At 43.0% G+C, this 15,945-nt stretch overlaps 1 protein-coding gene across 11 annotated transcripts in view; it reads left to right on the forward strand.

Moving 5' to 3' along the window:
* USP54 (ubiquitin specific peptidase 54) overlaps positions 1–15,945 on the forward strand; it is a 181,717-nt gene that overhangs the window by 153,241 nt on the left and 12,531 nt on the right. For 7 of the 11 annotated variants that reach the window (XM_067537876.1, XM_067537909.1, XM_067537919.1 and 4 more), the window contains 4 exons: positions 3,231–3,404; positions 7,773–7,892; positions 9,070–9,262; positions 11,713–13,151. In XM_067537876.1, the coding sequence (XP_067393977.1) occupies positions 3,231–3,404; positions 7,773–7,892; positions 9,070–9,262; positions 11,713–13,151 (1,926 nt within the window). Of the gene's footprint in view, positions 1–3,230; positions 3,405–7,772; positions 7,893–9,069; positions 9,263–11,712; positions 13,152–15,945 lie in introns of those variants that run through there. The other 4 variants (XM_067537928.1, XM_067537936.1, XM_067537954.1 and 1 more) reach the window with 4 other exon arrangements.

Raw genomic sequence — 15,945 nt, forward strand, 5'->3', positions numbered from 1 at the left:
GTCCCCCATCCTCTTCCTTATTGTCCTCATCTTCTCTGTTCACGCCATAGGCCTGTGACTTAGGCTCCTCAGAGGTATGTACGGTGGTCTGCAAGTGATGCTGGGGTCTCAAGTAACTATGACATGCAGTTCTTTGTAAAAGCAGCAGGTCTGTGGCTCGGCACTAGACTGACCTCCCAGGCCTTCTGATAAGTCTGCCAAAGTTCCTATGCTTTCACACGGTACTGCTGCTGTTCCCTGCTATACTACTACTTCTGCATCCCCCATGCAAACTGCTCATAGATGTTCCTATTTCTACAGCTGATCAGTAGCTGTGCTTGTGCAACCTTTTCTCCCCACAGTCTCAGGAGATCCAATATTGTGTGTCTACTCTAGACTGGAGCTCATGTAGAGTGTGTAGCAGGCATGGTTGGCTGGGCAGTTGCACACAATGGTGGAGAGCTACTAGGTCTGCGCAACAAGCTGAAGAGTCAGGAAAAGGCCTTTCAAAAATTAGCAACATTTTAAATGGGGGACACTTCTACTCTCCATAAACCCTGGGCAGTGGAGTTCACAACTGTGACCAGAGTGGTCAGTGTTGGGCATTGTGGGACAGCAGCTGGAGGACTGCTAGGGTCAACATAGGTAGTGCAGTGTCTACACTTGTGTTGCATTGACCTCAGTACATCAACCATGGCTCAATGTTGCTCAGAGAGGTGGTGTTACTGCATCACCATAACAGGGTGCTTACATCACTGGGAGACAAATTTAAGTGTAGACACATGCACAACTAAGTTGAGGCAAGGCAGCTTACATCAACCTAATTTCATAGTGTAGACCCAGCCAAAAGCATAAAAGGAGAGTTAAGCACTCTTAATTGCCCCTAGTCACTTTGAAAATTTCCCACTTAGTGCTTTTCCTTCATTAAATGGGTGAGGTCAACAAGAGAGATTTGGAATGTTTCGTTGGTCATTAAATAGCTTTGACAAGCTCTGCCAAGAAATCCCCTTCTCCTCCACATCTGTTTTTTATTGCTGTTACTTTGGAGTCTGAGCACTTAACAGATCTCAAATGCCTCGTGAAAGAATTTGTATAATTCACTTGCTAGTAACTTATTCCCATTAACATGATTCAGATATTTGCTTGAGTGCAGTGACCATTTGATAGGCAGAAGAAGACTTTGCTTCCCTATTGATGTGTTCATTGAATTTCACAATTTACTAAATTCATTTACTGAGACTAATAGTTTAACTAAAATAGCTTCATGGTTAGAAGTACTGCTGGAAGCTGCTCTGCTTATTTTTGTGACCATGGTTGTAATGAAATTATTAAGAAACACTGAAAAGGAAGGGAGAAAAAACAGTAGAAGAGTTCATGTAGTGCGGTGGAGTGGAAAGAGTGCGTTAATAAAATGCTTTTGTAATGAATTATTGGTATTTAACCTTTCCTCTTCTACAAAGAGAGCCTCTCACATACAGAGATTTTTTTTTAAGAGTTTTTTGGAATTCATGCCCAAAGCTGTTATGTCACAGAGTTGTGAGTCAGTGAATATTGCATTGATTTTGTATATTGGTGAATGTAAATAAGCACCATGAAGAGCAACACAAAGATTAGGGGACTGGTGGGACTGGTTTGAGGAAGGATTGAATATATGAAGCTTGGATAATTATAGAGGGACACAAGAATATTGGAGCCCTGTAAACATCCACAATGGCAAGGAACTATCTAGGACGAGGATGAAGGGCTTGTTAACTCAGAGTAATGGGATGGGCTTTAATAAGGGAAAGTTTTAAGATGAATATCCCCAAAATAAATTTGATGATAAGATTGTTAAGGGACGAAGTGGTGGACGCTACATCATTTGGAAAGTGCAGTGTTGTTGTAGCCCTGTTGGTCCCAGGATATTAGAGAGACAAGGTGGGTGAGGGAATATCTTTTATTGGATCAACTTCTGTTGGTGAGAGAGACAAGCTCTCAAACTTACACAGAGCTCTTTTCAGGTCTGGGAAATGTGCTCAGGCTAGTCTACACTACAGCAGCACAGCTGCAGCACTTGTGGTGGAGATACTGTAAGCCAATGGGAGAGAGCTCTCCCATTGGCTTAATAACTCCTGCCTTTCCGAGAGGAGTAGCTATGTCAGCAAAAGAAACTCTTCCGCCAACATAGCACTGTCCACACTGGTGCTTAGGTCTGTATCACTTACGTCGCTTGGGGGTATGGATTATTCTCTCCCCCAAGTGACACAAGTTATACTGAAATAACCTGTAGTGTAGACACGGTCTCAGAATATCACAGGTAAATACAAGATGACCCATTAATACCTCCAGTGCATAGGGAGGAAAACTGGGGGTGGCGGAGTAGGTATCAGCTGGGGTTGTTAGCGGGTTACAGATTGTTGTAATAAGCCATAAATCTAGTGTCTCTGTTCAGTCCATGATTTTTAGTGTCTTAGCAAAGTTCTGAATTCAAGTTCCCAGGCTCGTCTTTTGAAAGTGTGCAGGATTCCTTTGAGGATGAGGGCTGATAGGTCAGATATAGAGTGATCGCTCTGTGAAAAGTGCTGGCCCACAGGTCATGTGGTGTGTTTGTCTTTTATGAAAAATATATTAAAATATTTTATATATTTTCTTGGATAAAATATATATTTTTTACTTCTGATAACATATAATGTGTAAAGATACTTTGTTTTTATGATCAAATACTTATGCGAAGCAATCTGATCCATCTTGTATTTAGCTGTGATACTCTGAGTAAGTTTCCCAGATCTGAAGAAGAGCTCTGTGTGGCTTGAAAGCTTCTCTCTTTCACCAACAGAAGTTGGTCCAATAAAAGTGTTACCTGAACCATCTTATCTCTCATTTGGAACATTAAACTACAAAAAATTACAAAGCACTAGTTAAACATAGAGTGGGGGAAAACTTGCATTGGCAAGGGAATAGGCTAAAATGACCTAGTAGTCTTTTCCATTTTTAAACCTTTTAGAAAAATTAATAAAAATACATGTAATATATAATTTAAAAATTAATAAGATAACTGCTCCAATCTCTCCTTGTCCTGAGTGTCACTTTGTATGTGCTTCAGGTGACACTTGCCTTGATCTTCAGGTTTTTCTTGCTTCCTATCTAAAATGGACTTCAAGAAGATTGCGGGGCAGTGAAACAAGCTGAGCTGCTGATATAGAAAAGTATACATGTTGGGAATGGGATACTCACTGAAAGTACCCACTGCTGTCTTTGGTTGGTGTTTGAAGGTGGAGAAATGCCTGTCCCATCAAAGAGCGAACTGGATGAGTTACAGGAGGAAGTGGCAAGGAGGGCACAGGAACAGGAGCTACGCAGGAAACGGGAAAAGGAACTGGAGGCAGCAATGGGCTTTAACCCCCGTCCCAGCAGGTTCATGGACCTAGATGAGCTGCAGAACCAGGGTAACTCTTGCAGATTGAACTGGATGTGGCTGGCATGGGAGGGTATTGCGTAGGTTTGGAGTACAGTGTGTGTTGCACATGTAGGAGGTGGGGAAGGTGTTTTTGGTCTTTTATTTTTCTATTAAGAGTCTCTTGCTTTTTCTTCCCCTATTACAATTTTTCTATTACTCAATAACTTTCTCCAGTCAGTGAGACAGAAGACAATCTCTGAATTTATCAGGCATGTGGGAAACAGGAAGAGAGCGCTGAACTTGTAATGCCCAGGAATCTAATTTGAAAAAAACAAACAAACCCTAATTGTATTCTGCCCAAACACCAATCACCAAACTCTGAGACACACCAAAATAAGGCCTGACCTACGCTTAAAATTTAGATTGGTAACTATGATATAGCTGAGTGCAGTAGCCATGCTGACCTAACTCCTGGTGTAGATGCAGTTAGGTTGGCAGAAGGATATCCTCACTCAGAAAGGTTCCAGAGGGGTAGCTGTGTTAGTCTGTATACAGCAAAAACGAGAGTCCTGTATCACCTTAAAAACTAACGACTAACAAATTTCTGCGGGCATAAGCTTTTGTGGGCTGCATCTGACGAAGTGGGTTGCAGCCCACGAAAGCTTATGCTTGCAGAAATTTGTTAGTCTTTAAGGTGCTACAGGATTCTCATTGTTCTCATTCAGAAAGGTGGTGTCCCTACAGTGACGGAAATAACCTTTTCTGTTGCTGTAAGCCACATCTACACTATAGATCTTATCAGGCACAGGGAGGATGCCATAGTTGTGTAACTATAGTTCCTGTAGTGTAGACATCTCCACTTGCAGGAGATCTTTACAGTGCTTGTGCTTCTCCGTTCTTGCATTTTGATCAATAGTGCTATAGTTATCAATGTTGACCTCTAAATTGTTGTCATTAAACTTTGTTAATGACCCCGTGAAATGAATGTGGCAATTCACAGCTCTCTGATCTATCTTCTCAGACTCTCTACAGAGTCAGGCAGGCATCAGTGCATCAGTTACGATTGATTAATATTTTTAAGTGTGTGTTCACAGCCCCAAGTGCTACTGATTTAACTTCTAAAAAAAATTAAAACTCAGGTTCTAGAACACAAGGCTGCATCCTCCAGAAAAAAAATGTCAGTTGACGGAGTCACTGGGAATAGTCTCAATCTGACCCTAGGTAATGCCCCACTAAGCACATTGTTAGAAACATCCAGCTGTTTAGTATTTCCATGTTTAGAAAATACAAGGCAGACTAGAAAGGCATTTTGAACAGCATAGAGTACTACCCATACTTAGGGGTCATAGCCCCTGGCATGGGAGCTAATGAGGCTAGAGGGCTCCTAAATCTGCTTTCATCTTGGGTGGTTCCTATGGTCCTCTATGAATTCATGGCTTGCTTATTCACAAGACTCCAGAATGTTCCTGACCTTTCAAGTAAATGGCTTTACCCATGCAAAGGAGGCTGAACCTTAAAGGCTTCATGTTTTAACTGTGATGCTGCTGCTATATTGACATACTGATCTACCTAACTCCTCCTTCATGTGCAGCACATGTTCATTTATAAGATTTCTCTGGAGTTCTTAAAATAAGAAGTGTATGTGTAAATGAATTGTATATTACCCACATCAAAGAACCTTTATTTTTTTGGTTGAGTGAAATATTAATTTTTATAATTAGCTGTCATCATGATAAAGGACAAATGAGCAGATTTATGCTTCTGCTGATACATTTTCCTGAGCAATTTTTAGACTGTTCTAATAAATGGCACTAGACCTATTGTCCTTAGGCCAGGGCATCTAGTTTCTCTTGAGCTCGCCTATTTTCTTACATTTTCAGGGTTTATCACCCTTCTTTTTTTTTTTTTTCCCCCTTTTTTTGAAGTTGTTCAAAAAGAATTTGTGAGTCTTCTCCACCTGTTCTCAGATCCGTCCCCATGTGTTCTGCTCTTTCTTCTTCTCTTAAGGCCTCAGGACTATTGGGCTTCAGCATTCCTGCAGCTGCTTATGGGGGTCTGTGTGCGCGTACACTGAGTGTATTTGTGGGGAAGAGGCTGTTGTACCCATTTCATAGAATCATAGATGCTTAGGGTTGCAAGAAACCTCAGGAGGTCATCTAGTCCAACCCCCTGCTCAAAGCGGGACCAACCCTAACTAAAACATCCCAGCGAGAGCTTTGTCAAGCTGCACCTTAAAAACCTCTAAGGATGGAGATTCCCTCCCTCCCCCAAGTAACCCATTCCAGTTCTTCACCAACCTCCTAGTGAAAAAGGTTTTCCTAATATCTAACTTAGACCTCCACCACTGCAACTAGAGAACATTGCTCCTTGTTCTGTCATCTGCCACCCCTGAGAACAGCCTAGCTCCATCTTTCCTGGATCCCCCCTTCAGGTAGTTAAAAGCTGCTATCAAATCCCCCCTCATTCTTCTCTTCTGAAGACTAAACAAGCCAAGTTCCCTCAGCCTCTCCTCATAAGTCATGTGCTCCAGCCCCCTAATCATTTTTGTTGCTCTCCACTGGACTCTTTCCAATTTGTCCATATACTTCCAGTAGTGGGGGCCCAAAACTGGACACAATACTCCAAATGTGGCTTCACCAGTGCCAAATAGAGGAGAACAATCATTTCCCTTGATCTGCTGACAATGCTTCTACTAATACAGCCCAATATGGCGCTAGCGTTCTTGGCAATAAGGGCCCACTGCTGACTCATATCCAGCTTCTTGTCCATAGTAGCTCCCAGGTTCTTTTCTGCAGAACTGCTGCTTAGCCAATTGGTCCCAAGTCTGTAGCAGTGCACGGATTCTTTCTCCTAAGTGCAGGACTCTGCACTTGTCCTTGTTGAACCCCATCAGATTTCTTTTGGCCTAATCCTCTAATTTTTCTAGGTCACTCTGTATCCTATTCCTGCGCTCCAGCATATCTACCTCCCCCCCCCCCCCAGTTTAGTATCATCTGCAAACTTGCTGAGGGTGCAATCCACCTCATCCTCCACTATGATTCTATGATTGTTTCTACCCTCGCTCCTGGCTGCCTTAGTTATTCTGAGTTTTCTGCTAAATGCAGAACTAGCTCAGTGCAACAAGGAGAATAATTGCTAATCCCTCCCAGTAATTGGCAGTGGCCTGGACACCTGACTGCAAAAAATGGCCCTCTACACGAGGAAGTGCTTTAAACTGACCACTCTGCTCTCCAGAGTAACAATTTGTCAAAGACCGATTACTAGGGCCTCTTTTACACTAGAAATTTAGGATGGTTTAACTGTCAGTCAGAGGTGTGAAAAATCCCCACACCTGAGCAACATTGGTAAGCTGACCCTCCGTTCCTGTGTAGACAGCACTAGGTTGATGGGAAAATTCTTAGTTAAATCCTCTGTATTAGACACTCTTATTTCAGTTCAAGTGTGGCTTATTTTGGTTCAGGATAAATTGATTCTTAATTGATGTAAATAAACTGAAATAAGAGCATCCAGATCTTCTTTTAGACCAAGACAACTAAATCCATTTAAAATCACATCGTATGTTAAACCAGTGCAACTTTCTGCTGTAGACAAGCCCTGAGAGCAGAATTTGATTCACACCATTCTCAACACTTGTTGTTCATGTGACCTGAAGAGCAGGTTCCAGTTGCTCTTTCACTCTCTCCAAGATGAAATGTTGCAGTAGATACTATTGCTCCTTTTTTATCTGAGTGGCTAGTCAAATGTTGGGACCCTGGGGGGACAGTAGAAATTGACGGAGTCTGGTATTTTCTTTAATGCTATCTTGTTTATTTACAAGGAATGTACAAAGTCCTGCTTTTCTGAACACAGCAGGAACCAAGAACAAAGGAGTAGTGTCTTAGCCTACAATCCCAAGCCTGTTTAGCCAAAACCAGTCCCAAAAGCACACTCTCTAGCTTTTTCTAGGGCCACACTGTGCTCACAGGCTACTGCTTGGCTTTCTTGCTTTTTGCCTTTGCCTGTCTCCCTGTTTATGTACATGCTCACACGCATGTGTGTGCACACATTTACTTTTACCCAAAACAATCTACAGCAAAAGCCCCTCCATTCACGCAGTGCAAAACTCCTGAGTGGGTTTATACTACTTTAATCCTAGGTAGAATGCTTGTGATCACCTGGTCCTGACTGTTATGTTAATTGAAGGATGTGTTCACACCCATTCTCAGAGGTTTGTGACTCATGCAGTCCCCCAGTGCCTCTCACCAAAATGATACCCTTTAAAGGAGGAAATGAGAATCTGGGAAAGGTACAGCCTCTACAGAATAGCTGCTACAAATGACTCCTCCATCAAAGGATTTTGTACTCACAAATGGGAGGGAGGGTAAAAAAGAAACTAAAAAAAGAATGGAAATGAAATGAAGAGTGCTGCCCATTACAGGGAGGAGAGATGGCTTTGAGAGGTCCATGCAGGAAGCAGACTCAATCTTTGAAGAGTCGCTGCATCAGGAACAGAAGGGAGATTGTGCTGCAGCTTTTGCTCTCTGTAACGAAGCTATATGTAAGTAACTCTAATTGCCTGAGCTACCGCGCTTTTGACAATTTACTAATATCACGGAACAGGTCTGTAAAATTTACTGACGAGTCACCTGAAATTCTCAGGTGGGAAAATGGGGAGTGTGCTGGTCTCTACTAGTGTGCTTGGAGCTAGTACCTCCATCTTTCTACACATCATCGTTTCTGGATTTTAGTCTCATTCCCCTCCACCACCCTGACTCCCTCTGGGCTGTTGTCTTTAGTGCAATGGCAGTAAGAACCCTGGGATGTTAGTTTGTCCCTCTTGTTGCTAACTGGTGCATTTCAGCAGGAACCTGTTAGGTGACTTCCTCTCCAGCATTCCTATACCCAGTAAGCAATTTTCCCAATCAAGAGACCAATTTGCAAAGGGCTTTAAGCCCTAAGCCTGCCAGTACAGCTTGTAGGAAAGGAGCGTGAGAGAAGATCACTGTCCTGTCACCAACAAAAAAGGAATGAACTATGCTATACTTATTCACATCTCAGGAGGAAGAGGTGGCATCAAGATTTTGAAGGGCTAAATGTGTGCTGTGAATTATGGGAGTTATGTGCTACTGCATTGTTTTTGTTTCGATATTTTATAATTTGACTGGCTGGCTATCCCACCCTACCCTCCATTCCCCACTTGCTGGTTAGTAAGATTGCAAACAGAGTGGTTAGTACCATGGATTTGCAAAGGCAAAAATATGTTTAGAGAAATTGGCTTTTCTGCATTACAAAATGAGGGACAACATACAGCCCTCATGAAAGCTCATTAGCCTGCATCCCAGCTGGCTATGCCCTAGATTTCCAATCCCGACATTGCACATACAAGGACCATGATATGAGAATAAGGAGTTGTATAGACGGAAGAGTAAGAATGAAAAAGCATTTGTGTGAGGGCTGGAGAAAGACCCACCCCATGTTAGGGGGAGGACGGGTTTGGCTAAAAACTAGATTTTTCTTTTGACTCATTGTGAGTGTTTAGTTTCAGTTAACCTGTTTGGACACATGGCTAACCTGAATGTGCATTGATGGAAACGAAAGCGTCCTTGCAAACTTATCTGTGGCAGCATTTGCATGGTCCATGTTTTGTGTTCTTGCGACATCTTCTTTTTCTTTTTTCTATTTTAGTCTTTTTTTTTCTGTTTTTTGTTTCTGCTATGTTTTCTTTTGCATTTTAGCTAAACTAAGACTTGCCATGCATGATGCCAGCTCTAGCACTCACAGCAGAGCCTTAGTCGATAAGAAGCTACAAATCAGTATCCGAAAAGCACGGAGCCTCCAGGATCGCATGCAGCAACAGCCATCGCAGCAGCCGCCGCCGCCACCAACCTGCCACCCATCGCAGGGGGGCACCATGATCCAATCTACAAGGTAGTCCCCAAGTATATCACAGCAGACCAGATCTGAGCTGCACCTATCAGCAACATGGTTTGGAAAGAATTAGTGAACTATGCGTTCCCCTGATTACTCAAGATCCTATAGCATTCTTCCTCCTGGCATGCTCAGATCATACCATGATAGAGGAGAGTGCACTTCAGTGCATCCATGGTCTTAGTAGGCTAGGTCTCTGGTCACCAAGTCAAAACATGGTCTGTAAGAGAGGCTTTTAGAAATTAATTCTGACCTGTTGATGGAACAGACCTGTGCACTGAGGGAGAGAATGCAATAAATAAGTGACCTGTTAAAAGGAGAGATGTGTTTTAAGGTGTAGTGGGAAGCTTTAAAAAAGAAAAATTAGCTGCTAATGTCTTCAGGGCTCAATTCAGTTAAACAGAATTATTATAATGAATGCCTTGAAATAATTACCAAGGGTAGGTGGGGAGGGCAATCACATGTCTGCAATGCTCTTAACAGTGAAAAATGCATTGCATCTTCTCTTGTAGTCCACCTCTTCATTGGTGCGCTGGTGCAGCTCTTGGAGAAAGGGGTTCATTCATAACCCATCCTTGTGCTCTCACCTCTCCTGTTGTTCCCTGACTACTCTTCCTGATGCCACCTCCATCCCTCAACCAGGTTCTCTGCCTCCCAGCTGCCTCTAGCCTGACTTGTCAGCCTCTCTACTTTCCTCCCCAGGATGCTTTTCTTTTCTATTTGATTCCACTCCATTCTGTCTGCTCCATTTGATTCTCTGCTCTCACATCTTATTCAGCCCATCCTGGTTCCCAATTGTAGCTCCATTCTACCCTCTCGTCTCTGCCATCCCCTCCCAATTCTGGAGTGCTCCTTGCCCAGCTTCCTGGCAGCTTCTCCACCTATTTTTTTCTTTTTACCACTTTCCCCACTACATGCTGTGCGACCCAGTGCCCAGGTGGAATCTCATGTGAAAGTCCGTTTTAAAAACACTGCAGGGAGTTCAGTGCTGAAATCCGTACCTGAAAAGGCTAGAATTCAGGGTTCTGTTCTGTTCTTGCAGCTGTTGAATTAGGTACAGTGAAAGCAGATGCCTGTGCTAATTAGGGGTCCACAATGTCCTCTGTTGTAGGAGAAACACCAAATTATGACTTTGGGCATTAGTAAATTTAAAAAACAAAAGCATTTTATCTTTAAACATATTTTTCTGTACACCAACTCAAATATATTGCATAAGGGCCAATCCCTGTCCTACTAGAAGAATATTTTATTATAAGAAGTTTCTACTGCAGTGAGTTTTAACTCTGCAGCCAATGAGAAATCTATGCTTGTATGTTGATTTTTGTGCCTTTGCTTTGATATACATCAACATTATAAACAGCACAAAGTCTATTGTTACTCAAAGCTAAAGTCATACTCCCCCATGAATGCTTAGCTGGATCTTCTGCATGGTAGCTCTGATTCTCTAGATCTGCATGAGGAGACAAACTGATAGGATTGAAGACGCACAATAGTCCTTTTGTCCCTGTAAGAAATAATTATCCTAACTACATATGCATCAGTGTTTAGCTGCTCAGTGATGTCATTCTGCAGATCCAGATTAAGGTTAGCATATTACCCTAACCAACACTAAGTGCTGCTTTGAGTGGCTGAGGAAATTTTCAGTTTGACAGCTACTTGGACAATAGCTGTCTATCAGAGTTGTTTCCAGTCCTCTATTTTTATTCATATCACTGACTCATGGACTCAGGTGATTTTCTGGTTGCATATTAGAATGCTTATTAAATGCAGAAGTGACCCAAGACATTGCATGGTTTATAGTTTATGCAAGACAAATATGCACAGTTTGTAATGCATTTAAATGCTCCTTTAATTTATTGGATAAATAACTGAAAGCTGAAAAGGAAATGAGGAGAAGGAAACTAGGGAAAATATTTCAGTTTATTCCTTTCCTTCCCAAAGTAATTCCCCATTACTTTAGAAAATAAAACCTCAGTGAATGTTGTCTGTTTATGTTAAAATCATAAACATCGTGATTCTCTTGTATCATTTCTAGAAATCTCCCAGATATACTGATTTTGGAGGGGAGCCTGTAATATTTCATTTAAAATTTATTTTTAAAATGTCACTTAACCAAAAGTGCTGACAGTGCTGTACAATAATCATAAAATATTACTCACAATAAAACCTTATAATAAAAAATAACTTAGAATTTGAAATGAATAAATTATATTAAATGGGTCAGTTACAGTAAAAAAAATAAAAAAGGGAGGTAGGGAAAGGAATAAAACGGAGACATTTGTCAAATTAACAAAAACAGTTCTTTTGGGTGGAAAGTTTTTAATATGTGTTTGTGTGAAAAGAAGTGGATTGAAGTGAATATCAAGGGGGGAGCAAGGTCCCCACCTTAGTGGTAATTTTAAAGAAGAAGAGAGCTACTAATAATTGGTTACCATTTCTGTGTATTTTAGTGAACAGACTGGCCCGCTCCAAGTACTGCTGAGCCGGGAGGTACCACTGGAACCCAACAGACAAGTGGAATTTGGGTCCAGTTCTTTCTTCCACCCACCTGCTTCCTGCCATGAAGTGCATTCATCATTATATCCAGAGTCTTCCTCCCTACCCCTTCCTGCAAGTAGTCCTCCAAATAGGAGCTTTCCTAGCTTCCGGGCTGCTTCTGCTGATTTTGATGACCAAGTTCCCGCTTTTCCCTATGGGCGTGGGTTGGCCGAGAGACCTGCAAGGACTGAGAATTTTGCTCACCATGTGGTGGAGCTTGATGGGGCCCCAGTCAAAGGGCTAAAAGATCCTGGGGACTGCAGCAGCAGCAAGCTAGAAGTCCCTGACATTACAGCTACTCTCTCACCTCAGCACAAAATGAATACAGTAAACTCTGGGTCTTTGCCTACACTATTTCCTCACCCAGCGCAAGCAGTCTCTCCCAGTAAAAGCAGTCTGCATAGTTCGTGCTTCAGACTGTCAAGCTCTCCAGAGCCCCCCAGAATTGATCAGGTACAGGGCTATCATCCCATGACCTCTGCTGCTTCATCCCTGTCACTTCAGTGCCCCCTGGCTCCCTTACAGACAGCAAATAAGTATCCCAGAGCAAACAGCCGTGAAATTTTACTGCTCCCACACGATGACTTTAGCAAAGTGGAGACTTGCAAATCTGAGACCTGTAGCACGAAGGGGCTTGTTCGTTCCCTAGCAGAGCAGTTTCAGAGACTGCATGGGGTCTCCCAGAAAGAAGATGCACATGAGAAAGGGTGGACTGCTGCAGTCTGTCAGGACAAGAAGTCTCCAAGGCTGATACAGGAGTCATTCACCAATTTTTCAACCTCAGGCTACAGCCAATTAATTCCTCAAAGCCAAGAAAACAGAACCTGGTCTTCTGAAAAGTTGCATTCATCCTTGGATGTTGGGGATGGGTTTGTTTCCATGGAGGGTTTTAGCACTCAACTAGTTAATTCTACGAGTCCTGGATTGTGCAGTGATGACCTGTGTAGACGAGGTGGACAGAATGTAGCTGACCCTGCACTCTACCAGGAAAGGCACACTCAAGATGGAAGCATGAGACAGGTGGATGATGGAAATGCCACTGGCATGCGTGCTTCTATACCTGTGGACTGCTGGGTGGACAATGTCACCAGGTATTACAGTTCTCATCTGGACTGTAAAAAGACTGAATGGCTTCCTGTGCCAGGGAGAAATCCACCCCGTTCTGGTCACAGAACAGTTAGAGATGACATGAATGGGACCCCAGAGCAGTTTCACCCACAGTGGAATCAAGACACAGAGCAGGAGATTTCTGAGTTGGAGTCCCTCTATCAGGCTAGCCTACAGGCATCTCAGGCTAGTAGGTCTACGTTGGGAAGACCGGACAATTCCAGGCACCCATTGAGTAAGCCAGGTGAGAATTCAACTACTGATTTACACCTGGGTAATGTTTTATCCCTGAGCAAGACTGGGACCGTGCCTGTGCACAGACTTCCACCAATTTAATTAAAGATGTGTTTTTAAGCTGTTTTACTGAAACAAGTGTGCACTTGTGTGCCGACATTCTTATTTCACTTTAAGAATGGCTTGTTTCGGTTTATCTTACTTTTATTTCAGTTTAAAAGTGACTTATTTTAGTATCTGCGTACAAACGTATAATTATAGAAGATTAGGGTTGGAAGGAACCACAGGAGATCATCTAGTTCAATCCCCTGCTCAAAGCTGAACCAACCCCACTAAATCATCCCAGCCAGGGCTTTCTCAAGCTGGGCCTTAGAGGTTTTTAAGGATGGAGATTCCACCACCTCCCTAGGTAACCCAGTCCACTGCTTCACCATCGTCCTAGTGAAAAAGGTTTTCCTAATATCCAACCTAGACCTCCGCCACTGCAACTTGAGACCATTGCTCCTTGTTCTGTCGTCTGCCACCACTGAGAACAGCCTAGCTTCATCCTCCCTGGAACCTTCTTTCAGATAGTTAAAGGCTGTTGTCAATTCCCCCCCCCCCCCCACTCTTCTCTTCTGCAGACTAAACAAGCCTAATTCCCTCAGTCTCTCCTCATAAGTCATGTGCCCCATACCCCTAATCAATTTCATTGCCCTCCACTGGACTCTCTCCAATTTGTCCACATCCTTTCTATAGTGTGGGGGGAGGCCAAACTGGACACAATACTCCAGATGTGGCCTCACCAGTGCCGAATAGAGGGGAATAATCACTTCCCTCGATCTGTTGGCAACGTTCCTATTAATGCAGCCTAATGTACCTATAGCCTTCTTGGCAATAAGGACCCACTGTTGACCCATATCCAGCTTCTTGTCCATAGTAACCTCCAGGTCCTTTTCTGCAGAATTGCTGCTTAGCCAGTCAATCCGCAGTCTATAGCAGTGCATGGGATTCTTCCGTCCTAAGTGCAGGACTCTGCATTTGTGCTTGTTGAACCTCATCAGATTTATTTTGGCCCAATCCTCCAATTTGTCTAGGTCACTCTGTATCCTGTCCATACTCTCCAGGGTATCTACTACTTCCCCCAGCTTAGTGTCATCTGTAAACTTGCTGAGGGTGCAATCCACCCCATCCTCCAGATCATTAATGAATATGTTGAACAAAACTGGCCCCAGGACAGACCCATGGGACACTTTGCTTGATATCAGCTGCCAACTAGACATCGAGCCATTGATCAGTACCCTTTGAGCCCGATTATCTAGCCAGCTTTCTATCCACCTTATAATCCATTCATCCAACACATACTTCTTTAAATTGCTGGCAAGAATATTGTAGGAGATGGTATCAAAAGTTTTGCTAAAGTCAAGGTATATCACATCCACCACTTTCCCCACAGCCACAGAGCCAGTCACCTCTTCATAGAAGGCTATCAGGTGGGTCAGGCATGACTTGCCCTTGGTGAATCCATGCTGACTGTTCCTGATCATCTTCCTCTTTTCCAAGTGCTTCAAAATGGATTTGTTGAGTACTTGATCCATGATTTTTCTAGGGACTGAGAAGCTGACTGGTCCATAGTTTCCCGAGTCCTCCTCCTTCCCTTTTTTAAAGATGGGAACTGTATTTGCCATTTTCCAACCACCCAGGATCTCCCCCGATCTCCACGAGTTTTTAAAGATAATGGCCAATGGCTCTGCAATCACATCAGCCAACTCCCTCAGCACCCTCGGATGCATTGCATCCAGTCCCATAGACTTGTGCATGTCCAGCTCTTCTAAATAGTCCTGAAACTGTTCTTTCAGCACTGAGGGCTGCTCACCTCTTCCCCATACTGTGATGCCGAGTGCAGCAGTTTGGCAGCTGACCTTGTCTGTGAAGACAAAGGCAAAAAAAAAAAGCATTAACTACTTCATCTTTTTCCACATCATCTGTCACTAGGTTGTCTCCCCCATTCAGTAAGGAGCCCACACTTTCTCTGACCTTCTTGTTGGTAACGTACCTGTAGAAGCCCTTCTGGTTACCCTTCATGTACCTTGCTAGCTGCAACTCCAATTGTGCTTTGGCCTTCCTGATTTCATTCCTGCATGTTTGAGCAATATTTTTATACTCCTCCTATGTCATCTGTCCAAGTTTCTATTTATTATAAGCTTCCCTTTTGTGTTTAAGCTCACCGAAGATTTCTCTGTTAAGCCAAACTGGTATCATGCCGTATTTTCAATTCCTTCTGCATATCGGGATGGTTTGTTCCTGCATGCTCAGTAAGGTTTCTTTAAAATACAGCCAGCTCTCTTGGACTCGTTTCCCCCTCATATTAGCTTCCCAGGGATTCTGCCCATCAGTTTCCTCAGGGAGTCAAAGTCTGCTTTTCTGAAGTTCAGGGTCCATATTCTACTGCTCTCCTTCCTTCCTTTTTTTCCTTTTTTTTTTCCCTCTAAGAACCCTCTGCACATTCCTACTTGGGGGATCACAGCATCTTTGTCACAAGGTCTTGGAATCTTCTAGTGAGCAGTGTCCAGGAAGGGTTTCCAAGGGTGTTAAAAGGGGGTGAGCCCAGCCAAACTTCACTTCCTGCTAATCCTCAAAGGTCCCATGAGCTCAGATCACATGCAGTGTCCTCAATGTGTCCCTCAGTGTATTTTCTTTCTTCTGCCCTTGAGGTACTATATTTTTTATTTTTGTAGTTTGTCAATTAGGTCGTCAACTTTTCTTAAGAAAGAGAAGAAAAAGAAATGGAGAGAAGGATGCCCATCTGCCACAGGAGTTGGCTG

Source organism: Emydura macquarii, unplaced genomic scaffold, assembly GCF_026122565.2.
Source record: "Emydura macquarii macquarii isolate MOO-44397 ecotype Brisbane River unplaced genomic scaffold, CSIRO-AGI_Emac_v2 contig_67, whole genome shotgun sequence".
Taxonomy (NCBI): Eukaryota; Metazoa; Chordata; order Testudines; family Chelidae; genus Emydura; species Emydura macquarii.